Source organism: Pinus tabuliformis, chromosome J, assembly GCF_031772625.1.
Source record: "Pinus tabuliformis cultivar Carrire ecotype Pingquan chromosome J, CPIR1, whole genome shotgun sequence".
Taxonomy (NCBI): domain Eukaryota; kingdom Viridiplantae; phylum Streptophyta; class Pinopsida; order Pinales; family Pinaceae; genus Pinus; species Pinus tabuliformis.
The window spans coordinates 107013711-107041153 of NC_142295.1; the positions used below are offsets into that span (position 1 = coordinate 107013711).

A 27443-nucleotide genomic window follows, 5' to 3' on the forward strand; every position below is an offset into this window, starting at 1 on the left:
TGGCTGTTCGATATATACCTCTTCTGCTATCACCCCATTCAAGAACGCTGTCTTGACATCCATTTGGTGAATCTGCCATCCCATCTGTGCTGCAAGGGATATAATGGATTTGATAGAGGTATATCGAGCTACTGGGGCAAAGGTTTCCTAATAGTCTATTCCTTTTTTTTTGAGCATATCCTTTTGCGACGAACCTAGCCTTGTACTTGTCTATGTTGCCATCTACAGCATACTTGATCTTGTAGATCCATCTCGAACCCACAACTGATCTGTTCTCTGGTCTTGGTCCAATTTCCTAGACATCATTTGTCATTATGGAACTGTACTCTTCTACCATGGCATCCACCCATACTTGGTGTTGTGCAACTTCTCGAAAACTAGAAGGTTCTTCAACCTGAGTTGCCAATGCTTGGTACCTATCAGGTTGTCTACGTTGCCTTTTCTCAGAGTCTGTCGTACTTCTCGGTGAGTTCTTCCACTGGTGGTGGGAGGTTCCATCCGTTCCTCTTCTTGTTGTTGTACCTGCTATGACACTCCTGACTCCTGTTCTCTTGAGGAGATGCTAGTACTCGTTACCGTGCTTAAACTAGATACATGTCTTCTTCCCAGATTTGATCCCTATTACTGGACCAGAGGAGCATCCTCATCCTGTTCTTCAAACGACATCTCTCGAGATTTCCTAAAAGCTCCATCTTCCATGAACTTTGCATCCCACCTTACTACAGTCTTTCTGCTACTCGGAATCTAGATTCAATACGCCTTTGAAGTCTCGCTATAACCCGCGAGATACCCAACATCGGCAGTCTGCTCTAACTTGGTCCGCTTCTCTTTTGGAATATGGCAATAAGCCACACTTCCGAATATCATGAGGTAACTTACTTCTGGCTTCTTTTTCGTGAAAACACCCTCTAGCGTCTTCTTTCCTAAAGCCCTGTGAGGAGTCCTTTTTTGAATGTATATAGTCGTGCTGCATGCTTCTACCCATAAAAACTTGGGTAGATTTTGATCATATAACATCGCCTTTGTTGCTCCAACAATAGTTCTATTCTTCCTTTCTGCGACTCCATTATGCTCTGGATTATAAGGTGTTGTCCATTCTCTTCGGATCCCTTCTCTTGCACAGAAATTTGTGAAGTCCTTATCCGTGTACTCTCTGCCATTGTTTGAGTGCAATATCTTGATCTTCCTTCCTGTCAGGTTTTCCACTAGAGCCTTGAACTCCTTAAACCGATCAAAGACCTCATCCTTGGTTCTCAAAAAATAAATCCAAGTTTTCCTGGAATGGTCATCTATGAAGGTGACAAAATACTTAGCACCACCTGATGGCTCTTGTAGACATTGAACTGCAGATGTTTGAGTGTATTAAGCCTAATACACTCTTAGCTCTATTGTTGCTTCTGAAATAAGCTTCTTTGGCGTGCTTGCCTAGCACGCAACCTTTGCATGTATCATCATGCTTGGTAGTAAGCACTGGAACCCTCGTAATGGTTTCCTTGACCATCCTTAACGCCCCATGATGTAATTGTCCCATCTTTCTATGCCACAGCTCATTTAATTCTTTTTCTCCACTAACATTACTGCTTATCAGTGCCATAGGAGACTCAAGTTGCAACTTGTATAATCTGTTGCTTCGAGTTCCAATCTAGGCCCATCTTTTTCTGCTTAAGATGCTTGACATATACTCTATTACTAATGAAGTATACATCATATCACTTATCTTGTAATTGAGATACAGAAATCAAATTCATTCCCATACCTAGCACATGCAGTACGTTCGTGGCCCGAAGACTATCTCCTGCTGCTGTCTGGAATGTAACGGTTCCCTTTCCTACTAGGGTGATTTTCGTCCTGTTACCCATTGTGATTTGGAAGTTTGTCTGTTCCTATTGATAGCTCGAGAAATATTCTCGTTCTCTAGTCATATGAGCTAAAGCCTCGCTATCAATGTACCTATCCTCAGTTGATGCAAAACTCGATAAGCAAGCAAATTCCTCTTCCAACCTGGAAGCTAATTTGGAAATATTCTAATCACTACTGTTCTCCATTCTCTTTTTCTTTGCTTCCATCTTGCCTGGACCTTGCTCTGATACCATGTGTAAATTTGCTGTAGTAATTGATTTTTTTCTCCTACTTATTTATAATAAGTTATTCACCAATGCTTCAGTAAATATCAAAATAAATTTAGCTGCAGACTTAACAAATTAAGAACTGAAAATTAAAAGGCAAGAGAAACATTAGCATATGAACACTCACATTGGCACTCTTGTTTTTGGACAATTATTCCCGGAAAAACCCAATGTGGGAAAATCGGTGCAACATATATGAGGGTTTCTATTATTGGCAGTAAATATTTGAATACAATTTGGATGCCCCAGAGAAAATGGCAATCCACTCAGAGAAGATGAATGAGAATTCTCTCACATTGATTTTGGAGATTTTATCCTGTCCCCAACTCTTGGATGACCCACTGCGCAGTCTCTGCGTGAGTCTACGCAGCCACTGCATGACTTCTGCGTGGAGACTCCCTCTGGCTGTGTCAACCTGGGCTGCTTCTGCTTCTGTTGCTGAGAAATTGAGATTTCTCTTGCCAATCTCTCACAGTGATTCCTGACATTGATCTCTACTTATCCCCCAACACTTTTGTGTCAACCTCCTCCAGTTTTCGCACTGCCCCTCTGCATCAATCTCCTCCAGTTGCTGCGCTGTCCCTCCTTGGCCCAGCGATGGCTCTATTATCCATCAGGACCTGCGCGCTACGCGTTGGGCAGGCGCTACGCATCGGGGCAGTCATCGTAGTGGGAAAAAGACACGGGCGCTACACGTTGGGCGCGCGCTACGCGTCAGGACCCGCGCGCTACGCGTTGGGCGCGTGCTACGCGTCAGGACCCGCGCGCTACGCGTTGGGGTTAGACACAGAAAAATTGCCTTCAAACCTCAAATCGACCCCAAATCTCTTCAAGGTTGCAGGTAGGCCTCCAAACATCAAAGTATATTGCTTGCTAAAGCTTGAATGAGCATTTAAATGTCATCATTTTGAAATGAGAAGTTCATGTGTATTTTGCTTACAAATGTCAAAGTGCAAGTAAGGCTAGAGTTTTGCTTTTGTTGCTCAAGGTCATCCCTTTTCACCCCCATTTTTTCCCCACATCCCATTACCATCTCCCTTGTCATTTTCACCTAATCTCCCTAACAAAAATACCAAAAGCCCTAAAACCCTACCCCTATCCCTAAAATTCAATAACATAACCCTAAAACCTACTTCCCATAAAACCCCTGCAAATTATAATTGTATGATGTTGTATATGTCATGATTCCTTCCCTAAATCCCCTTTTACTTATATTTTCCCTCAGTTCCCTCAAAAGTCTCCCTTCCCTAACATCTCCCTTGTGTTATTTGTCCCCTTGAAGCAGCATTTCAACAGTTAAAACAACAGGTTTTTGAGCAGAAGTAGCAGTACATTTCAGCCACTTTGCTCTTGAAACCATGTCAGAAACCGAAACCAACTATGAGCAAAGTGATTACCGTGAGTCAACACCAGAGGTTGAGGTGCCAAGGAGGCCTCACAGGGGTGGTAAAGGTGGTCAGCATGTGAGAGAGGAGCCCACCTCTTTGGCCTATTTGCAAGCTTGTCCACTTGCAGTCACATGTTTCCGTCATCAATCATGCTATGAATATTGTGAGAGAATTTCCCAAATTTAGCACCACAGGGAATTGGTCCGCTTATTTGTTTTGCATTTGCACAACGGGCATGTGAATCTTGCAGGGGTGGATTTTACATTGTCACCTGAGATTGTTGCTCAAGCAACAGGGATACCCAATGTTGGAGAAGAGTGGAACAAGCGCAAACTGTTGGACAGATTTCAGTATGAGCCCTACATTAAATCTGTGTACATGAGGCACATGAATGGTGTATTTCCTTTCAGATTTTTGAGGGATGAGTATGCTCCCTTGATGAGGCTCATCATTCGCTATTTCACCTGTGAGGGCAGATTTTCACGTTTGTATTCGTACCATATCCGCTTGTTGATGCATTTCACACGGGTACGGATGATGAACATACCATTTTTCATGTGCCAGAATATTGAGAGGATGGTGCCCTTGATGCAGAGAAAGAGCCCAGCACAACAACACAGGAGCATCTATCATTATGGTTTGATCAAGCTTGTGGTCATACATCAGTTGGCCCAGCAGGGTATCCCATGGGAGGATTTCATCTCTCGAGATTTCTTCACAGCACCACCACCCCCTGAGGTTGTTCATGAGGAGGGAGGACCATCACAGCAGTATGACATCCCTGAGCCCAGACATGTCAGCTCCCCTCCATTGGTCACATATCAGAGAGGCCACAGGGCCTTATTTGCATCAGCTCGGCGAGTATTTTCTCCACACCAGGTGGAAGGGGTCTCGCCATCTTCATCAGCACCGCGAGTGTTATCTCCACATCAGGTGGAAGGGGCCTCGCTTCCGACAGCAGCACAGGTATCAGAGAGGGGCAAGCAGCCCATGATTGAGGAGGGATTGTCAGGTGATCCAGATATCGACATCATTGATCTTGACACCCGTTCTCCTAGCACGGAGCTTCACGAGATCATTCAGCAAAAGGAGGCTGAAAATTGCTTGTTGCAAGAAAAATTAGAGATGGCACAATGGACGATTACATATTTGGAGCAGCGCAACAAGCAATTAGAAGATGAGCACACTCTTGATGAGTTGCGGAGGATCCATGAAGACCGCAACTTGGCTCGCAAGAGACCCGGTGATTTGGTACCCGTTGAGCGAGAGGCTATGCTTCTCCGGGTCAATGCTCATTTGGAGAGGTTGCTGGCCAAGGCCAACAAAGATAAGGACCTGCTCCGGAACATGAAGAACCACTATTGGGCCCGAATGCACGTATGCAAGGCGAGAATGAAGGTGCTCCAAGGACGGTTGGCCAAAGCACTAAAACGAAGAAAAAGGCCCGATCCCCTCCACATCTTGGCTGAGGCTTCCTTGAAGGAGCATGATGCTAAATGACTCAACTCCAGCACAAATTTCAGAAAATTTTGAGCATTTTTGGTCACTTGTGAATTTTTTGGGCTAAAAACAGGTTTTCTTCACTAACGCGTAGCGCGCCGCGCGCGACCCTTAAGATGGGCAACTCCATTTCAAGAAAAATCAACATTTTTGGATTTTTCATGCAAAAATATACTTGCTTAGCAATTGCCAAGAAATTTCACCAAGTTTTGAGCCTCCAGAAGGTCAAAAAACAAGCAAAAAATGACTTTCTGCCACTTTTTTGACACACAGGAAGCAGTCTTGGGAGATTGCAATTTTGGAGGGGCAAATGGACACCAAATTCAGAAATTCCACTTGGGTTGGAAAGTAGACATCCAGACCTTTCCAACAAGCCCACTTTTGCCTCATTTGGACACTTGGAAGTGCCTCAAAAGTTGCTCCAAAGGCGCGCTACGCGTTCAGAATCAGGGCGCTACGCGTTGGGCAATTTTCACAGAAATGCACCTACAGCTCAGCAAAACGCAGTTTTGACTGGATTTGACTTTTTGGAGTGGATTTTGATCCTCCTTGTTGTAAATGATGTAATTTTATGATATTTTGACACTCATTTATCTCTTCTAGAAGATTCATTCATGAGATAGGCAAAAATTTAATGAATGAATGGGTTTCCTAGCTTATAGAGGCAAGTTGTTTTGATTGCCTAGTTTTCAGTGCTCAGTTTAGAATTGGTTGAAACAGCTCCTAGGATAGTGAGCTCGACCCCTAGAGGCAATGAAAGATGTTAGATTGCCTATATTATGTACTTTCTTGGTCATTTTCATGGTTGGACTCTTGAGGGAGAAAGCTTCTATTGTATTACTCATTGTATCTCTGCAATTTTGGCAAAGGAAGAAAGACCAGGGTTTTGCAGTCTTTTTTGGGATTCCTGTGGTTACATGTATTGATGGTGTGTTTCTCTTTGTACTTGTAAGTTTGTTATGTGAATCATCTTCTTACTTTTCCTTCTGCAAATTAGGCAAATGAAGTGTTAAAGTAGAATTCATGATTGCCATGCTCTGCTTTTAAGTTTGCTTAATATCAATGTTTTCATCTGTTTAAGGAGAACTCAAGGTGTTTACTTGCTCTCCTTAGCTCCTCACCAGTCATTCTTGCCCATCTGACTCTTTCAAAGGCATCAATACAGTCTCCTACCTTGCCCCAAAGAACCCCCTGCAAAAACTGTGCCCAATCCCCGCACCCAAAATTGCCTTTCCCCGATTTTCCACCAAAATCCTAAAAATCTCAAATCAAACCTTTTATCAGTTTACTAGCCTAAAATCAGTGTTCTTTATTGGTTATCTCCACCCTTTGAAGATCTTTGCCGAGATATACCTGAGAGAGCCCTCTCCTGCCCCGTAGGGCTAGCTACGAGGCTAAGTGGTTTGATGTTGCCTTGGAGTTTTCCTTTCTCAGCCTGAGGTGAAATTTCAAGCGCTAACAGGACGCGTGCTGGGAAAGACAAAAATTAGAGGCTAAACTAGCCCATGAAAAAGGATTAATATAGTATGTGTCTGTGCGTTTATATTTCCCAGGAAAACCCACGATTTCTCTGCATTGTATGACTGCCTGTAACTTGAAAGAGACTGTCACTAAGAGCTTATCATTTTTGAACAGAGCTTGAAAGGTTCTAGGTCCCATTTCTATTCTGGGTTATAAATATATTATTTTATAATTGAAGAAGTTAGAGAGAATATATATATATATATATATATATATATACGTTGGGCATTATTTCTGATTTGTACACACTACTGGAATGTATCTTAAATGGGCCCCCTTAAGAAATTTCAGTGGTTTTATGTTATGCATAATAGAGAGTGTTATTTCAGCTGTTGATTAAATTCTGGGTTTAAACTCTGGAACTTTATTTATGCCACTGTACCTGCAAATTCAAACCCAAATCGAATGAACTTACACTTACAGCAGCTTGCATATGAAATGTTTGACAAAACTCCTGCCTGAAGAAAATTCCACTAACTCAGAAAATACAGAGGATTTTGATGAAATACGAGAAGGGGATTTTACATATATGGGGCTTGTAATGTGTGATGGAAAGTGTCAAGTATGGTATAGGGGATAATGAACGCGCTACCTTAATAATGGTTTTCCAAGTACTGCCCCTCTTATAACCCTAAGGCCTCAAGGGAGGTCTGACTGGACTAGGGCTAAAGATTAAACCCCCCTCGTAAGGTGAAAGCACAGGTTTACAGTCAAGATCCGTCAATCTTCCAGATCACCCCTTTATCCATACTAAATGCCAAAAAAAAATAAGTATAAGCATTTGATTGCAAAATGATCAAAGTACCTTTTGAATAGCAGCCCACCTTCATCCAAGTGGTAATGCTGGATGGGGAGAGGCATGTGGCCGATGCAAATGGCAGAGACACATGGCATATCATTCTCAAATAGTGGCTGCGGGTTGGTTGTCTGTCATGCGGACTATCAAATGTAGGAGAAAAGTTTTCTCCTATGGGGTTAACCATTTTGGTAGGTAACAAATCCATCATAAGAGGAAAGCTACACACAAATATGTGTTTGTGTGCTATTTCCTTAACATTTGAAAGAGACATTTCCTTTGTCCATGCCCTGCTGCTAGCCAAGTGATAGCCAGTGCTTTGACACACAACAGTAGCGTTGAAATCCATGCCATTTTCCCCATTCTAGGTGGCCTATGTCTTTACTGAGGTTATTCCAAGATGTCTAATACTCTTCATCATATAGGGTTTGAACACTAGATCACCCGATACTTCTATTACTTATAGCAGTGTCACAAGGATCATAAGTTTGACTGAGATAGGGCCCCGGAAGATTATTTGTGGATCAGGTGAGTCAAAATCTAGTTTACTGAGTTTTACTTGGTCAATGTGAGGAAGCTCATGATCCCTGTGTTGAACTCACAATTTGAACTTGTTCGTACTTGGGAAACAGATAAATACTCTTTTAAATAGTGTTTTTTTCTCATTCTTTCAATTTGTTTGAGCAAATTTCTCTCTGCTAGAGTGACTACAAGTGGCAAACAGACCTAAAGGACGACAAAGTAACCGATATAGAGCACCTACTGATACTTGTGTATATCATTATATTTTTGTACTTGCTGAGTTTTTCCCGATTTATATCTGATCTTATTCAATTTTTTTGCTCTTCTGCCTCCCCAAGTTTTTGCTGATTCTGAGTCTGGTGACAAAGATACATGGTCTTCATTCTTCCCTAACTTTAACAATTTTCTATATACAACTAGAGATTGCTTGATATTGTGAAACAACCCATCTTGTAGCATAAATCAACCCTTCAAGATGATTTTTAGACATATTGTTGTGCACAAAATTATGAGTTCTAAATAAACAACTTCTACTGATAGAGGACATGCCGTAGTGGAAATCACATATTAACTTTCAGCTTTGATTGCATGATGAAAACCCCTACTCAAATAAACTGCCATAAATGTATCCATGCTGTAAACAGGATACATGTTTGGTGAGCCCTTTGACTAGGGCTTTCACAAAACCTGGATCAATTTAGCCACTTTCAACCTGTGGATCAATTTTGAGGTCTAATCATTGTGTTCAAAAGGGATTGTATGTGTTGATGTCTTGACAATACACTTACATCCCTCCTCCTACATCTTGTAACACCCTCCTCCAACATCCACCCAAGTAACCATGCAAACTGGGCTACTATGATCAGATTCAACCTCCTATGTGACCTTAAGGAAGTGGAATCGACGGAACATCACACACAGTCATCCAAAATCATCAACAAAACCCTCAGGAGACAAGTCTGCCATTCAGATAGTCTGTCCTTGGGTTCCACTGTTGTTCATGATCTCTTAGGCCATAGTCGCTCTCATGCTATGGGCAAGGGAGCGAGCAGAAACCCAAAGTTGCTCTCACAAGCTTGCCTGCCAATGACCAGACACCAAAGTTTCAGTTCTGTGCTAGCAACCCTAGGATATAAGCCACTTTTTCAGGCCTAGAGCCTAGGCCATTGCCTAGAATGGAATGATAGCTTAGAATCAATAAAAATACAGGGAAACAATGATGCAAAAACAATACGCTGAACAAGACCATAACCAGACCCCTAATAGCCATGACAAACATTTCATCAAGCACATCATCAACATGTAACCTACATGTGTAAACAACAGAATTAAGTGTAGGATCTCATACTTATCTGATAATTGTTATGAACCATTGTTCCCTCATCTCATTTGTTGCATTATCATCTATTAGGTCATAAACACATTATCCATTCATATACAAGTAAAAACATGCTGAGAGCCATACATAGTTGTTGTCATAAAATATACGTATAACCAACATAATAAGAACAAAAATACCATAAACTTATCAGTCATCAAAATCCATATATACATCAATACATTTACACATGAAAATCAAGGGAATGAATTTCTCATTAATGAATGCAATGAACCAATCGGAGATGGGATTACCACGTTCCACCCGACCATAGATTGGCTGAGCCAAGTCTCTCTTCAGCGAATCACCCCTGTGCCATATTCCAATCATGAATGCGGGACTCATAGAACACATCAAAACACCAATCAACATGGATGCCGCCAGAGTTCCCCGCCTACATTGTGAGGAATTTGAGTGCCTCCTAGTCTCTCATGCTTTACCGTGCATCCACAGTCCGATTCAAGGATCACTAGGCCCTACACCGAGACATACTCTCCAGGCTTTAGCGTGCATCCCATCTTGAGACCACTAGGCCCAACAGAGAGAAAATCCACCTCTTGGCTTTACCATATATCCTGCCATTCACCGACAAGGATTCCTAGGCCCACCGAGGCACACAATCTGGCTTTACCGCAACCCATAGTCCGATTCAGGGGTTACTAGGCCAGTGGCTTCATGATCCTCAGTCCAGTTCAGGGACCACTCAGACCATGTGTTTGTCAATTTGGAGATCCACCCCACTCAGCTTCGAATCCAATCTGGCCATCCCACATAAACCGTATGAGAGAGAACCCATCTCATCAAAGCTATCAGAAAATGGCAAGGCTAGGCTGAAAAAACTGTCACACCTGACAAAACCCATGCCATGGTAGAAAAGAAACACATGCAATCCCATGCATGCCAAATCTAGCAAGGAAAATACACATGCAAGTCGATACCTGCAATGAAGCCTGTTGTAGCTGCTTGATCTTGCCTTTCCCTGCTTGATCTTTGCTTCCTCTTGCTTTCTTTGTCCTTCTTGCTCCAATGCCAAAGTGCTCCAAGAAACTCTAAGTGTCCAAGAGTATGAGAGAGAGAGAGAGAATAATGAGAGAGCTTCAAAGCTAAATTGATCAAAAGGTTACCAACTCATCCGTAGAAGCTTTTTTTATGAATGAGACCTCTATTTTCTTCATTTTTCTCCTCACATGCAATCTGTAACCTTTCACCTCCCTTTTCTCCTAATTTCCATTATTTTCATAAATAAATGTGCCAAAAATGTCATTCTGCCTTTCCAAAGCCTTAGCCATTGCCTTTGCCAATTTCCTTAGCCATAAACAACCAAATGAACACCCACTAGGATGTTTGCCCACCATTCAGCTTGGAATACGTGTCCCATCAACCGTGGTTTTATATATTTTACATGGAATTTTCACCAGGGATGTTACAGTTTTGTGGTCTAATGATTAATCATTGTGTTCAAAAGGGATTGTATATGTTGATGTCTTGACAATACACTTACATCTTCTATTGTATATATTTAATGTTTTTATGAGTTGTTATTTTTTCTTGCATATGAAAGGCCTCCAATTTCTGGATGTCTTCATCTGCTCATTGATCCTGTTCATTGTATCCTATCTCAAATGAGTCCTTTTTTCCTATGAGATATAGTTATTAGCTTCTATATGCATAGACACTTTGTTTGATGTGCTTCTATATTTTGATTTTCAAAATCTCATTGATAACTTTTTATCAACCATGGGTATCGATATAACTTCTTTCCTCTATGATTCCATTCTTTCATCATTCATACAACCACTTTCCAGTATATTTTAAAGTTGCAAATTCTAAAGATCTTATTGTTTATTCTTCCCCACGTTGTTGTTAAAGCTTTCACCATTGCAAAATACATATCTACTCAGGTAATTGAGCGTCCATTTAAAGTATCAGAACTTTTTTTAAGTTCATTACTCTGCAGTTAATCAATTTTTCTTGGTCATTGGTTAAATGCACAGCTGAATCTGGGTATCTATTTGAAAGACAACAAGACAGAATTTTCTTTACTTGTTGATCGTCCTCTTGGGGGTTCAAGCATTTTTGATGGAGAGCTAGAGTTGATGCTTCATAGGTATGAAACGATACTTATGCAGATTATCTTTTTTAATTGGCTATCTTTTAACTTCTCTTTTATTAAAATTGAATCACATATGTTCAGGCGACTGCTCCATGATGATGGTAGGGGTGTTGGCGAGGCCCTTAATGAAACTGTTTGTATAAATGGAACAAATTCCTGTGAAGGTTTAACTGTAAGTTTGGCATTTGCATCAATAATCTCCAAAGTCCTATTCTTATATTTTGCAGTAAATCTGATCAGTTCATAGTGGCATCTTTGTTTAGACACTGCAAGATGATTTGAGGTTCATTAGTAATGGTTATGGATGACGGTAGGGCTTGAATTGGACATGGCCCTATGAGATAACAATTAACAAGTTAAGGTTTATTAGAAGCACAGGTATGAGAGATTGGTATGTGATTTTACAGTTTTCAGTCAAGTCTGGATGAAACCCAAACAATTTCTTTGGCATCTTTAAGTTGTTTTAGGTGTTTGCATAGTGGTTGTAGCCTGTAGGGTAGAGTAGGTGCTAGCATTCTGGGGATCAGCTATGATATAGATACATCTTTGGTATGTTTCAATGCCTAGATACAGTGAGCATTTGCATCTGAGTATTCCAGAAGTGTTAGCTGTTGATGGAGGAGTTCTGATACTTCACACAAAAACACCTCAAATCCCATTAGGCTAGGTGAGATAGGCAGGAATATCACCCTCAGTTTGTAGCCTTTAAATTTACATTGAAATATCAAGACATCAAGTTCTTGAAATTTGAAATTTATTTTCTGAGTATAATTTTTTTTTTATGTTTCCCGTCTATAACCCAAAGATTAAAAGAATAAGTAATAGTACAAAATCTTACGAACAGAAAAGTTTCCAATTAAATTTTAAAATGCCTAAAATAAGCTATAAAAATTGAACAGCAATATAAATTTAGCATATACTTTTCAGTAAGCCAATCAGAGAAAGAAATTAGTCATGATTTATTATAAGACCAATCTGAATACAAGACGTCTTTTCAGATCTTTGTGAGGATTAGGACCAAAGATGTTCTTAGATGCCTAAGATGTTACAATGACTCATTCAAAGGCAACTAAGTGCCTAAGGATGCTATACAATAGGTTACTCACAACTTGAAAGATATGAAGGCTAGGCACATCATTTTGGATGCTGTGAAGGATCATATAATCCCTCACATTTCAATGAAGAAGACAGCCCATAGCATATGGACAGCCTTGACAATGCTATACAAAAGCAGGAACCAGACCAAAAGATGGTGATAAGAGATGAATTGAGAAACATTAAAATGAACAGATCTGAAACAATAGCCTCATACCTCACCAGGATCGAGCAGGTTTGAGATGAACTTGCAATCTTTGGGGAAGCTGTGGATGCGTATGAGCTTGTTAAGATATCCCTGAGTGTTTTCTCCAAACAATGGGCAACCTTTGTGATAGGTATCCTCGCACGTGACAAGCTTTCTGATTGGACTAAGTTATAGGACGATTTCACCCAGTAGGAGATCTGGAGGACTCATTAATTGGTGGATAGCGCAAGGGTAGGGATGAGGAAAATCTTGCTCTTGTTGGGCAAGCAAAGAAGGTAAGGGAAAGGCCAAGCAGAACCCAGGTGGAGGAGCATCTTCACAGAGTGAGAAAAAAGACATGAGCAAAGTCAAGTGCTTTGCATGTCATAAATATGGACACTATGAAGGTCAATGTCCAAACAACAAGAAGTGCAAGGGAAAGATGCCTATGGCTACATCTGCACAAGAATCGGCAATAAGTTTGAGAAGGAATTTTCCTTGGTGTCTTGTCCTTCTACCACCAAGACATATGGGGTGTGTTTTGTGGACAATGGAGTTTCTTGTCACATTACGGGATATCGTGACCTATTCACTAGTATGGCCAAGGAGCAAAGGGATCTACATGCGGAGCTTGGTGATAATGCCAAGTACGCAGTAGAGGGTGTGGGTAGTATATAGTTCCTTGGTGTCTTGTCCTTCTACCACCATGACATATGGGGTGTGTTTTGTGGACAATGGAGTTTCTTGTCACATTACGGGATATCGTGACCTATTCACTAGTATGGCCAAGGAGCACAAGGATCTACATGTGGAGCTTGGTGATAATGCCAAGTACACAGTAGAGGGTGTGGGTAGTATATAGTTCCAATTGTATTTAGAGAGTCCTCTGGAGGTCAACAAAGTATTGTATGTACCTAGGCTAGAGAAGAACCTACTATCAATTTCGACCATGGAGGACAAGGGGTATGGGGTCAACTTTATAAGAGGATAGGTACTTGTTAGGTCGAAAGGATATGATCCTAGCATGGGGCGAGTAATAGGACGCAGAGAGGGTAACTTATATCTATTGAGAGGACAACCAGTACAAGCCCTATTGCATGACAATGATAACTTGTGTGAGCTATGGAATAGGAGGATGGGTCACTTGCACTATACATATCTACCACTATTATGGGAGATGGTCACTAGTCTTCTAGAATTCACTGTGGAGCATGATGGAGTGTGCAAGGCATGTGCATTTGCCAAGTATGCCAAGGCTACTTTTCCAAGTAGTGAGACCAAGTTCAAGAGTGCATTGGACTTTATTCATTCCAATGTGTGTGGTCCTATGTTAGTGGAATTTGTGATTGGATATTGTTATTATGTGACATTTATAGATGATTTCTCCAGGAGGACATGGATATACTTCTTGAAGGCCAAGAATGAGGTCTTTAGTCGATCCCAAAAGTTCAAAAATCTTTTGTAGAACCAGACAAAGAAGAAAATCAAAGTTCTCAAATCAAATAATGGGGTCGAGTATACCTCCAACGAGTTCAAGTATCTCTGCAAGGAGGTAGGAATTAAGGAGTTGACAATGCCATATAATCGACAATAGAATTGACTGGCAAAGATGAAGAATAGAGGGTTATCGTCAAAGTAGCCAATGCCATGATCCATGATCAGGATTTGCCTATGTTCTTGTGGGCAAAGGCGTGAAATAAGACTGTGTATTTGCAAAACAAAAGTCCTCATGAGGCATTGGGGGACAAAACTCCTCGGGAGTCTTTCACAAGAGTGAAACCTAAGGTGCACCACCAACGCAACTTTGATAGTCCAGTATATGCCCGTATTCATTCAGAGAAGAGGACTAAACTAGTGCCTCAACAGAAAAGGGCACTTTTTTTGGATATAGCGAGACTTCAAAGGGCTATAGGGTCTACATTCCGGTGGAAAGGAGGACAGTGGTTAGTTGGATGTCAGATTTGAAGAGGGTGGGACTTTAGGAGGTCACATGGTTTGATCCAATAGTGGCAAAGGATCGGGAGCGAGAGGATCCAAAGACTAAGGAGGGACCAGTGGCACTAGCAACAAAGAAACATTATTCTGATCAGGAGGAGGATCAAGATATTCCTTCCAGCTTTGTTAGGGGTAGTTTGAGATGGGCCGAGCAAACTTTGATGAATGTTGAGGAGCATGTGGAGGCTCCTTGTAGCACTTTCAGGGAGAGTAGACTCTGAAAATTCCTAAACTGGAATCCCTACTGCAGTGACTAATGATATTTCTCCTACTTATTAGATTTATATGAACAAGTTATTTGCAGTTTCGTACGACACATACTGAAATACATACACTGTAGCCTTCACTTAATTAATTTATATGCGAAAACAAGGGACTGAGCAAGAAAGAAAACACAACACAATAACATCATTATTTTTGGACAAATGTCCCCAGAAAAACCCAATGCGGGAAAACTAGTGCAACAGATCTGAGGGTTTTATTATTATTGTTGAAATTCCTAAGTCTATCTGTTAGGAATTTCATTTGTATTCTGCTGGTTTATTTCTTCTACTTGTTTAAATTTGAAAAAGTTATTTAATACATTTAAATAACGAAATAAACACAATACAGTGCCAACATCTACAGATCAACAACTAAAAGAAAACAAGCACACAAGTGACACCGTTATTTTTGGACAAATGTCCCCGGAAAAACACAATGCGGGAAAACCCATGCAGCTATTTTGAGGGTTATATTATTATGCAGTCTTTCTGAGTACAGCAGGGTGCCTAACCGGCTCACCCGACAGAGAAAAATAAACGACAACATTACCTCTATATTCGGAAACAAGTATTCAGAAAACCTGTCCCACGAAACCCTCTCCAGCACAATTGAAGCTCAGGGCTGGCCATTCCAGTCACTACATCATCCTCCTGCTAACCTACGTTAGCCCCAGGACCCTCTGCATCAGCCCTCTGAGGCGTTGCGCAGCCTCTGGGACCCTCTGCATCACTCCCTCTGCATGGACGACGCAGTCCCTCTAGGATCTGCGCTGTCTCTGCTCGGCTCTACGTAGCCTGGACTGGCTACTGCTCTCGCTCTCTCTACTTCTACGTCAATCTTCCAGTATTGTCTTTGCCTCTCTGCCTTGTACTCACTACCCTGTTGATTTGGGGTAGCATCGAATGTGCTCTAGCCACGAAATTTGGTGGAGAGGTTGGGGCACATGAGATCTCCAATACCTAGAATGGGTTTGGGCAGATTCTAAACAGATCAAGAGATATTAAAATAATTAATATTTTTAATGGAGTCCCTAAGTCTAAACATAGGGAAAATAAAATATTAATGAGTATTAATATGAATCTGTGTTAGAAGTTAGAACGGTCCAAAAGACATGGATCAAGCCATATCTAATCTTAGCCATTGATTAGGGACTTAATCTCGGCTGTTGAAATGTCAATAGAAAAAGTATAAGAGGAGGCTTGAGGGGCACTTGGAGAAAACACTGAGGGAGACCAGTGAATTCAATTTCTGGAGCGGGGTTTGCTGAGAAATTGAACTAGTGGTTTGGAGAGTAGTCAGGAGGTAGCAAGTACGGAACAAAGAGACGGGAGATCAGCGCAGAAGAGGTAGATGCAGAGGTAGAGGCAACAGAAACTTCGCAGAGCCAAAAGGGCCTGCGTCATCCACGCAGAGGCTGCAGGAGTGACGCAGAAGCTTGGAGAGGCTGCGCAGAGCCTTAGTAGGCTGACGCAGAGGGTTTCAGGCTGTAGTAGAGGTCAGTAGGGCCTATGCTAGGTTTAGGAAAGTGTTGGAAGTTTGTCTATCTATGGGTAAGCCAATTTGGCACCCTGTTGTACAAGAAAATTGTTGAATAATAAAATCCTCCCTTGCTGCACCAGTTTTCCCACATTGGGTTTTTTCGGGGACATTAGTCCAAAATAACCGTGTTAATGAGTGCATATTTTTGTTTCTGTATTACGATGTGATATCTGCAACAATATTTATTTTAATGTTTGTTGAAGTAATTTCATGAATAACTTATGATGAAATAAGTAGGAAAAGTAAATCAGTTGCTGCAGTGATAGAATTTTCACATGCCCCTCACTGCTGATCACTGATTCAACTTTGCTTAGCAACCCCGCTCTAGCAAAATGAATGACTGATAACTCTGGTGTATCTTCCAACTAACCCTTAAGCTTCCTCTTATACTTTTCTCATTGGTCCATCAACGACCGAGATTAAATCTCTAATCAACAGCTAAGATTAGATTTGGCTTGATCCATGACTTTTGGAACCTTCTAATCCAGTTTTATATTAATACCCATTAATATATTATTTTTCCTAAGTTTAGACTTAGGAACTCCATTAAAAATATTAATTAATTTAATATTTCCCAAACTGGGTACAATCTGTCCAAACCATTTCTGGGTCTTGGAGATCTCATGTGCTTTAACCTCTCCACCAATTTTCATGTCTAGAGCACATCCGATGCTACCCCAAATCAACACTCCCTCTTAGCGAGGACTGTGCTCTAGTAATACTCCTCACTGAGCATCACACTGATCATCCGACATCGGTAACTGTGCTAATACTAGGCCTCCTCGCCCAACATCCTTTGCACTGCTACATCCTGCACTGCTGCCCATGGCCTTGTCACTGCACTGCTGCATCCGTACAACAGCTCCCTCTCCATCCATTTTGTTGCTGGTCCATCCTCCCAGCACTGCACCTGCACTGCATCCCCTTCTCATCATGCTACATCATGCTACTGCATACTGCTACTGCACTGCAACTCAGTTACTGAGAAGTAAGTAACTGATCCACCCAACTTCTGACATCCCTGTCAGGCTAGAAACACTCCCGATGCTGAAGCTCTCTCTGCCGCTAACAAGTGCTCCCTCTACTAACCTCTGCGCTGCTACAACAACTCCCTGCATCTTGCACCGTTGCACACCTCTCTGTGCCATCCTGCACTAGTGCAACACTCCTGTGCCTCTTGCACTGTTGCAGCCTGCTAGCCTCGTGCTATCCGAGGACTCCTGCACTATAGTATTCTCTGTCGCTCCATCCGCATCTATCTCTACACACATTCGCTAGTCCTGCTACTCCTCTTTAGGGCTCTCATAGCAAGGTATAATCCAAGAGGTTGGGTACCTCAAGGATCCTGCCCCTCATTGCCTGTAGTCCTCCTAACTACAACTCGATGTCTCCCCACTTCTTCTCAAGTGGCACATGAGCACTCATGGCACAATCGTCATCCTCCTCGACCTCCTCTGCCTTCGTTGGCGCTACCTCAGAGTCTGAAGCCTCTCCCTTACTCTTCTTCCTGGGACACTAGTTTGCATAGTGACCCAGTTCCCCACAATGGAAGCACTTGACATTGGAGAGGTCCTTCTTCTTCCTCTTCTCTTGCTTTTCCACAAATTCCAGAGCCGTATCCTCTTCCTCTTCCTTCTTGATCCTGACCCCTTTCACACTACTCCCCGTCTTGCTCAACCCCCTGATTTCTTCTTGGCGAAGAGTCACCCACAATTCTTCCCAATCTAGAATATCCACCCTGTCCAGTATACTCTGGAAAAATGTCTCCCACTCCTTGGAGACTGTGTTAAGTGCGGTCCTCACCAACATCTCCTCATCAGGTGTGGCCCCTATGGAAGTTAGCTGGTCCTGGATCTCCTTCAACCGACCGAGGAAGTGATCTATCTGCTCCCCCTTTTGCATCTAGTATGACCTTAGCTGATTCTCAAGTAACCTCTTCCTCTGCACGGAAGTATGTTGGTACATTTTCTTCAGGGTGTCCCACATCTCATTTGTCGTTTCCTTCTCAGCAATATGTTGGACCACATGATCCTTGACCCCATAAAGGATGATGCACTTAGCCCTGGCCATTGCCTCCTCGTACTTCTCATTTTCAATCGGGTCAACTAGGATTGCCACTACTTTCAAGGTGAAGGCCTTGGTGCGATATTTGTCTAGAATGGACAAGATCCTGGCCTTCCAGATCGCAAAGTTGGACGCCCCGTCCAGCGTATCTTGCTCCCTAAGCCCATTCACGACCATCTCCACTCCTCTGTCTACTCCTTTGAGTCTCTTTACTTCCCGCCTGGAAGTTCTCGGTTCGACTCTTGTTGAGTCTCTCTACTTCATGTCTGGAAGTTCTCGGTTCGACTCCTTCTGAGTCTCTCTACTTCTCGTCTGGAAGTTCTTGGTTCGACTCCTGCTGAGTCTCTCTATTTCCTGTATGGAAGTTCTCTTCTGGACTCCCTCTAAGTCTTGATTTCCCTCCTGGAAATCCTTCTTCCAACATCAAGTTGCCCCTCTCCGATCGTCTGTGCAACTGCAACACTGATCTGGATTCCTTGGCTAGAAATCCACCTCGGCAGCAACTCCCTCTACCTTGGTCTTGCCCTGTTAGGTACTGTTCTGACCACAGTACCCCACCAGCTTCGCTCCGCAAACTACCCACAGCCTCCTATGCCCCAGCAACTGAAGGACTGAGCCTCTAGGCTCTGCGATATCCCAACACTGGCAAACTAGCTCCCTCAGCCAACTACTTCAGCCCTCCTGGCCTTTGCGTGGCTCTGTGTGAGCCTGATTTTGCCTTCCTCAGCCTCTGTGCTGGCCTCTCTCTCGCCTAGACTGATGATGCAGTCCCTCTGCGTCACTCCTTCCTCTATCGCTTTCTGCAAGGATCAACTCTGTCACTCGGGACAACTGAATCTGCTGCAAATGATCTGCTTAGATGATGCCTTCAGTTTTCCTGTGATCTGCAACCATGCTCTGATACCACGTTGAAATTCCTAAGTCTATCCATTAGGAATTTAATCTGTATTCTGCTGGTTTATTTCTTCTACTTGTTTAAATCTGAACAAGTTATTTAATACATTTAAATACCGAGATAAACACAATACAGTCACAACATCTACAAATCAACAACTAAAATAAAACAAGCACACAAGTGACATCGTTATTTTTGGACAAATGTCCCCGGGAAAACCCAATGCGGGAAAACCGGTGCAGCTATTATGAGGGTTATATTATTATGCAGTCTTTCTGAGTACAACAGGGTGCCTAACCGGCTCACCCAACAGAGAAAAATACATGGCAGCAATACCTCTATATTCGGAAATAGGTATTCAGAAAACCTGTCCCACGAAACCCTCTCCGACACAACTAAAGCTCAACGCTGGCCCTTTTGGCCACTGCGTTAGCCCCAGGACCCTCTGAGGCATTGCGCAACCTTTGGTACCCTCTGTGTCACTCCCTCTGCCCTCTGCGTGGATGACGCAATCCCTCTGGGCTCTGCGTTGCCTCTGTTACGCTCTGCGTAGCTTGGATTTGTTGCTTCTCTCGCTCTCTCTGCGTCTATGCAGGTCTCCTAGTATTGTCTCTGCCTCGTACTCACTACCCCTTGCTGCTGATCACTGATTCAACTTTGCTTAGCAACTCCACTCTAGCAAAATGAATGATTGATCACTCTGGTGTATCTTCCAACTAACTCTCAAGCCTCCTCTTATACTTTTCTCGTTGGTCCATCAATGACCGAGATTAAATCTCTAGTCAATGGCTAAGATTAGATTTGGCTTGATCCATGACTTTTGGAACCTTCTAACCCAGTTTTATATTAATACCCATTAATATTTTATTTTTCCTATGTTTAGACTTAGGAACTCCATTAAAAATATTTGTTATTTTAATATCTCCCAAACCGGGTACAATCTGTCCAAACCATTTCTGGGTCTTGGAGATCTCATGTGCTTTAGCCTCTCCACCAATTTTCATAGCTAGAGCATAGCCGATGCTACCCCAAATTAGCAATTATGCAGTAGTAAATCTGAGTACAATTCTTGGATGCACAACTAGCAATCTGATACAAAGAGAAACTGGACAAAATGAATGGTGAAGTGCTCTCACCTTGTCATTGGGAGAATCTGTGTCTGATCATGTTGAACTGGAGCCTCTGCGTACCCTCTACGCAGCACTGCATTACTCCCATGCAGTTCTTGTGTCACCCCTACTGGGTATCACGCTGCTCCTTTTCTGGACCCTCTGCTAGCTAGAAATTCCGAATTTCTGCCTCTCCGTCTCACACACCGGCTCTCGACTACTGAAACTCGGTTTCCTCAACAGGAATTCGATCTCCCTCTAAGATTTGCATTGCCATTGCGTCAGCTCTGCGTGGGCCAATGTCTGCCTCTCTCTGGATGTCGTTCTGCCCTCTCTGCCTTATACTCTCCAGCCCAAGAAAAACTTATTTCTTTTGAATACTCGCTGCCCCTCACTACAAAAGCTCACTTCGAATCTCTCTCCAACAGTTGCTCTGCATCAGAAATTCGATCTTTTGAACTCTCTTGATGTGTTGTGCAAGTGTTCATCAAGCCTTCTCTTATAATCCTCTCATTGATCAATCAACGACCCATATTAGATTCTAATCAATGGCTAGGATCATATTGACTTGATCTTTGTCGTCTTTTAGAAGTTTCACCCACAGTTTATATTAATACCCTTTAATTATTTTAATTTCATAAGTTTAGACTTAGGGTCCCATTAAAAATAATTAATTATTTTAATAAAACTATCTCCGGGTGGAATTTCCCAAAACGATTTATGGGTATTGGAGAATGCATGTGTCCAAGCCTCCCTGCAAATTTTGAGACTTAGAGCACATCTGATGCTACCGGAAATCAACACTCCCTCTTAGAGAGGAATGTGCTCTAGCAATGCCTCCCACTGAAGCATCAACCTGACTTCATAACATCGTCCTCTACGTTGTTGATGTCTAACATGTTGTCCACCAACTACTACGCTGCTGCTGCAACTTTACTATTGCTGACACTGCCACTGTCAACACTGCATCCGTACTACAACTCCCTTTCAAGTGTTGCATCTGTGTTGCTGCTAGCACTGCCACTGCTAATTTCCACTACACTACAAACTATTGTTGCTACTCCAACAACAACGGGAAAACATCCCAAATTATTGAACTAACTGTGTTCAAAGTGATACCACGTGAATGTTGAAGCCTGACTACTACTAATCTCTGCGCTGATCCTATGAATCTATTGCATTGCTACTGACCTCTTCTTTGTGCGATGTGCACTACTGCCAATTTTGCTCTGCGTTGTTTAGCCTCTGGTGCTCCTAGTCCATCCTGCTACTTTTGATCTGGTCTCCTGTAGCAAGGAATTGATCCAAGAGGTAGCCTCCTCAAGGATATTTCCCATCTGTAGCTCTTTCGAACTACAACTCCAAATCAACGCACCTCCCTCGTGGAGGTATCTTTGTTGTCATGGAAAACTCCTCTTCCTCGATCTTCGCAGGCACAGCGTTCGAATAATGCTTCTCATCCTTGTCCTTCTTCCTGAGAGGACATTGAGTTGCGTAGTGACCCATCTCACCACACTTAAAGCACTTTATCTTTGAGACGTCCTTCTTACGTCTCCACTGCTCCTGCTGTCCCTTCGATACGAGGACTGCATTATCCTCCTCCTACTTAGGCTTCGACCCACTACTGCTTCTTCCATCAAGCTTGCACTTGACCAAGTCTCTCCTCATCTCCTCTTGCTTAAGAGCTACCCACATCTCATCTCAATTTGGCAAAGCCGCCCTGCCCAAGATACTCTAGACAAAGAGCTGCCACTCATCTGAGATAGAATTGAGGGCCAGTCTAACCAACTCTAAGTCTTGAGGTGTAGACCCCACCACAGATAACTCATCACGGGTCTCCTGAAGCTTCATGAGGAATGGATCCACATGCTCCCCTTTCTGCATCTGAGCAGATCTCAGTTTCTGCTCAAGGTACATCTTCTGCTGCTCGGAAGATCCCTGATATAGCGTAGACAACGCATCCCACATCTCCTTAGCAATCCCTCTGCTAGCAATGTGACATACCACATGATCCTTAACTCCGTCAAGGATCATACGCTTTGCCTTCACCATTTCTGCCTTGTATTTCTTCAACGGATTTGCATCTGCAGGCACAACCACTACGCTATCGACATATGTTTTGAGGGCATGCTTATCTAGAAGGGATGACATCCTTGCCTTCCAGATGACATAGTTGGATGCTCCGTCCATCCTATCCCGATCCCTCAAGCCATTGGTTGCCATCTCTGCCACAAATAGAAAGTCAATTGTCGTCCTCTCTCTTTTGCGCTACTGCTGGGCTAGCCTACACACTCCTTGTTTGAGTTAGCAGAACTGTTGCTCAGCTCGTGAGAATTCGAATTCCTTGGCTAGGAATTCACTAAGGAAGAAATTCCCTCAACCATGCTTCTCCTCTCTCTTCTGATGATTTTCTGTCCAACTAACTGCCTGCAGAAAATCTGTGTCCCACCAACTTCTCCTCACGCCGAGGCTTCAACGCTGCTCCCTTTGCTCCGACAAACTTTTGAACTGGGAGTCCTTCCTCTTTGTCGACTCACTCAAAGAGAGATTGCCTCAAAAATCAACCCTCCAGCTAGGATTGCACAAACTCTTTAGGCTTTCAAACCGCTACCTTCTGTAGCTTTTTCGATCTCCCTCTTCTGCTCAGTGTTGGATTCTCTGGCACTGCTCTTCTTGTTCCACCTGCAGCTCTGATACCATGTGAAAATTCCTAAACTGGAATCCCTACTGCAACAACTGATGATATTTCTCCTACTTGTTAGATTTACATGAACAAGTTATTTGCAGTTTCCTACGACAAATATTGAAATACATACATTGCAGCCTTCACTTAATTAATGTTGGCATTATGATTCTGGTTTGGCTCTATGGTACAGGTGTTGTACTTGATGGCAACTCGCTCAAGTGGCAAAACTCTGTTCAGGCTCTCAAAATGATGGAAAATAAGAGGTTCGTAGGTGCATCATTCAAAAGGTGCGGACCCGTAGGTTCGCCATCCAGGGAGTGTGGACATACCCGCAGGTTCACCGTTCATAAGGTGCGGTCCCCCAGTTCACTCACCCCAATGCAGAGAAGCGCACTCACGTGGGGTGTCTTATGTTTGGCCCTTGGTATTTAGCCCGTCATTTATGATCCTATGGTTTTGGCCCGTGGTATAGGATCTAAATTATTGAACCCCGGTTTGGATCCCTTGTATTGGTTTTTGATGGTTTTGTCCCATGGTGTGAATAAGGGATTGACTATAAAAAGGGGAAGGAGATCACTTGGCAAAACACTTGTGAAATTTGAATATCTTAAGATCTGAAATTTTGGGTGATTGGTTTTACAAAGCTAGATCTAAATCAAGGAGAAAACTTAAGGCGAATCTATTGATAAGTCGTGATCTCTCGGGCGCATGATCAGATCTGTGGATCTGACTGTCTGTGACACATTGGAGGACTGTTAATTTGGCCCTAATCAGAGGTTCGCAGGCGATCCACGACGTAAGTGCGGGGGTACGCAGCGCAGGAGAAGACGTAGTGCGGGGGTACGCAACGCAGCAGAAGGCGCAGTGCGAGGTACGCAACGCAGGCGGAGATGCAGTGCGGGGGTACGCAGCGCAGCAGAAGGTGCAGTGCGAGGCACGCAGAGCAGAAGAAAGCACAGTGCGAGGTATGCAGAGCAGAAGAAAGCACAGTGCGGAGGTACGCAGAGGCACAGAAGGACCAGTGCGGAGGTACGCTGTCAGACAGACAGTGCAGGTGCGGATCTGAGCTGAGGTACACAGTTCAGCAGAAGGAGTAAGTGCGGTGGTACGCAGAGCAACAGAAGGATCCGGTGCGGATCTGCGCAGTTCAGGCACAGAAAGGCTGCAGATATCCGCAGGTTTATATTGGTGAAGTTGCGGACCTATCTTGAAACATTTGTTGGCTGTCTTTTATCTATTGCTGCAGTGTTCTGGGTTTAGATTCCTGCTATTTCTTTTCTGTTTACAACATTCTGAGAAGTTGGGTGATTCATTGGTTGATTATATAAGGTGATTGGGTGATTTGCATGTACTTGATGATTATTTGATCTTCTTGGATCCAGTCTGAAAATTAATGAAATGTGGTCCTTAAAGAAGTAGAAGAGCAAAGGGGGTTGTAGCTTCCTTCCAGGAGAGACTGGAAAACGAGAGAGAGTTGTAGCTCTCTGCAGGTTGCAGCCTGCGTACTGGTAAAGGACTGCACCAGTACAAAATCATTGTAAAAGAAGTTTCTAATTGAAAGAAGATAGAGACATATTGCAGCAGGTGATTTTCACCCACATTGGGTTTCCACCTTATATCTGGTGTTCTTTGGTGTGACTATCTGTTTTCTTGTTCATGCTCATTATTATATGGTACTGACATACAAATTAATGATCAATATCTGAAGAATAAATTAAAGTATAAATCAGGAGGATATATTGAAAAGAATTTGATAACACTGATTCACCCCCCTCTCAGTATTATTTCCAACAATTGGTATCAGAGCAGGTCCTTCTGAAGAAGCTTGATCGCTTGAAGGAAGATCTTGCATCATGAGCAACTACGAGAGGGAAGTGTCAATCAGGCCACCGGTTTTTGATGGGACAAACTTCGTATATTGGAAGGTAAGAGTTACTGCCTATCTTCAATCTCTGGGTACAGAAGTCTGGGATATCATAGATACAGGGTATACTTTTCCAGCAGCAACTCCTACAGATCCGGCTGAGAAGAAGAAATATGAAACAAATGCAAAGGCGGTCAATACTCTATTGGGATGTCTATCGCAATCAGAATTTGTTAAAGTTATGCAGTATAAATCCACAAAAGAAATATGGGACAAGATTGTTCTGAGCTATGAAGGAGATGATCAGGTAAAACGAGCAAAACTTCAAACCCTCAGAATTCAGTATGAAAATCTCAGAATGTACAATGATGAAAGTGTGGCTAACTATTTTCTTCGTGTAGATGAGATTGTTAATTGTATGAAAAATTTGGGTGAAGAAGTAAAAGAGGCTGTTGTGGTTGAAAAAGTTCTAAGATCTTTGTCCCCTAGGTTTGAATCTAAAGTTTCTGCAATAGAAGAAAAGGAGAATCTTCAAAACCTTAAAATGTCACAGCTGCATGGAATTCTAACTGCTTATGAAATGAGGAAAGGAGGACCATCAGACAGGAGAGAAGCTGCCTTCAAGGCTTCTGGCAAAGGAGACTACTATGAGTCAGGACACATATCAGAAGAAGAAGAAGAATCAAATTTTGTCAAAAATCTTCAACGGGGTGCTGGACGATTCCGAGGTAAGTTACCTTTCAAATGCTTTGCTTGTGGAAGAGTAGGTCACTATGCTGCCAAATGTCCTCATAAGGATAAGAATGATAAGGGGAAGGAACCTGTTAGATGGAACAAGAAACAGAATGCAAATAAGAAAAGCTATTACACTCATGAAGATAGTGATGGACTTTCAAATAGTGACGAAGATGAACGAGGTAATGATTATAAACTTTTAATGGCTTTTGAAGATGATGACTACATGGATGCTATAGATGAAGAAGGTTTTTATGAAGAAATGTCTAATCTCAAAATTTGCTTAGAAGAGAAAAATGTGATTATTGATTCTCTGCAATGTCAACTGGCTGAAAGGGAAAAACATCTTGAAAAATTGGAATGTGAAATTGTTGGTCTTAGAAAAGAGATTGAGAAAACAAAAGCTCTTAATCTTAAATTTGTTAAAGGATCTGAAACTCTTGATGAGATCATCAATGTGCAGCGTTCTCCACTAATCAAGACAGGTCTGGGATATAATGGAGAAGCATCTCAAGCATCCACCTCCAAAAGTTATCTTTATGCAACAAGGAGGAGCGAGCAAAGGCCTAATAGAAATCATCAGGTAAATTAGGGACAATTTACCTCAAGAACGAACAAAGACTATCAAGAAAATTGGGGGCAAGCTACCTTAAGGACAAACAGAAGCTACAACCAGCCACAGGTAAAATCTTCCCAATTTGCCTCAAGAATGGATGTCAGTAGAAACTACAATCGGTTGGATGATAGATTTGATAATCGCAGGAGTTTCTTCAATGGCCAATGTTTCTCTTGCCATAACTTTGGTCACAAAGCAGCTCAATGTGTTGCCTATAAGACAATCATGACTAGAGAAGCTCAAAAACAAAGAAGTATGTCTGGAATCACGAAGAGGACCTATAACAACTTTTCTGCCCTTGAAAGTGAAATTGAATGTTCTATTTGTAATAACTTTGGTCATGAAGATTCTGAATGCAGGAGCAGGTTTTGGCAGACAAAGGAACAAGCCTCAAGTACCAGAACATGGAGAATAAAGGAACCAAAACCAGAAAGATGTGGGATAGCTTTTTATGCAGAAGGACAAGAAAATTTATGGTATATCGACAGCGGATGTTCGAAGCATATGACAGGTGATAAAGAAAAACTTGAATCATATACTGCTTTAGAAAAGGGAAAGAAGGTTTCTTTTGGAAATGATACCCCTGCAGCCATAAAAGGAAAAGGCACTGCTCAGTTGAAAGAAAAGGTCAAGGCTGGAAATGTTTTGTATGTTGATGGCTTGAAGCATAATCTGCTGAGTGTCAGTCAGATGTGCGATCAAAGAACAGAGGTAATATTTCGATCAAATGGATGTAGTGTTTGTGATCTTGATACAGGAAAAACAGTGATGAAAGGTAGAAGAACTCCAAATAATCTATATATATTTGAAGAAGGACAACAACAATGCTATTTGAGCAAGAATGATGAACACTGGTTATGGCACCGGAGGTTGGGGCACCTAAGCTTTTCACAAATAAGGAAAGCATGCAAATACCAGGCAGTTCGTGGTCTTCCGGATATCAAAATTCCAGACAACACCATATGCAAATCATGTCAATTTGGTAAGCAAACCAGAACTAACTTCCTTGAGAAGGAAGGATCAGCCAACAGGCCTCTTGAACTAGTCCAT

At 42.4% G+C, this 27443-nt stretch overlaps 1 protein-coding gene across 4 annotated transcripts in view; it reads left to right on the forward strand.

Annotated features, from left to right (window-relative positions):
* Positions 1-27443, forward strand: part of LOC149225757 (alpha-mannosidase-like) — a 535348-nt gene that overhangs the window by 267147 nt on the left and 240758 nt on the right. For 3 of the 4 annotated variants that reach the window (XR_016247700.1, XM_089377305.1, XM_089377303.1), the window contains exons 23-24: positions 11226-11338; positions 11426-11516. The exons of the other annotated variant lie outside the window; for it this stretch is intronic. Coding sequence is in view for 2 of the 3 variants with exons in the window: in XM_089377305.1 (XP_089233431.1) it covers positions 11226-11338; positions 11426-11516 (204 nt within the window). In the remaining variant the exon portion in view is untranslated. The remainder of the gene's footprint in view (positions 1-11225; positions 11339-11425; positions 11517-27443) is intronic. 4 annotated transcript variants of the gene reach the window in all.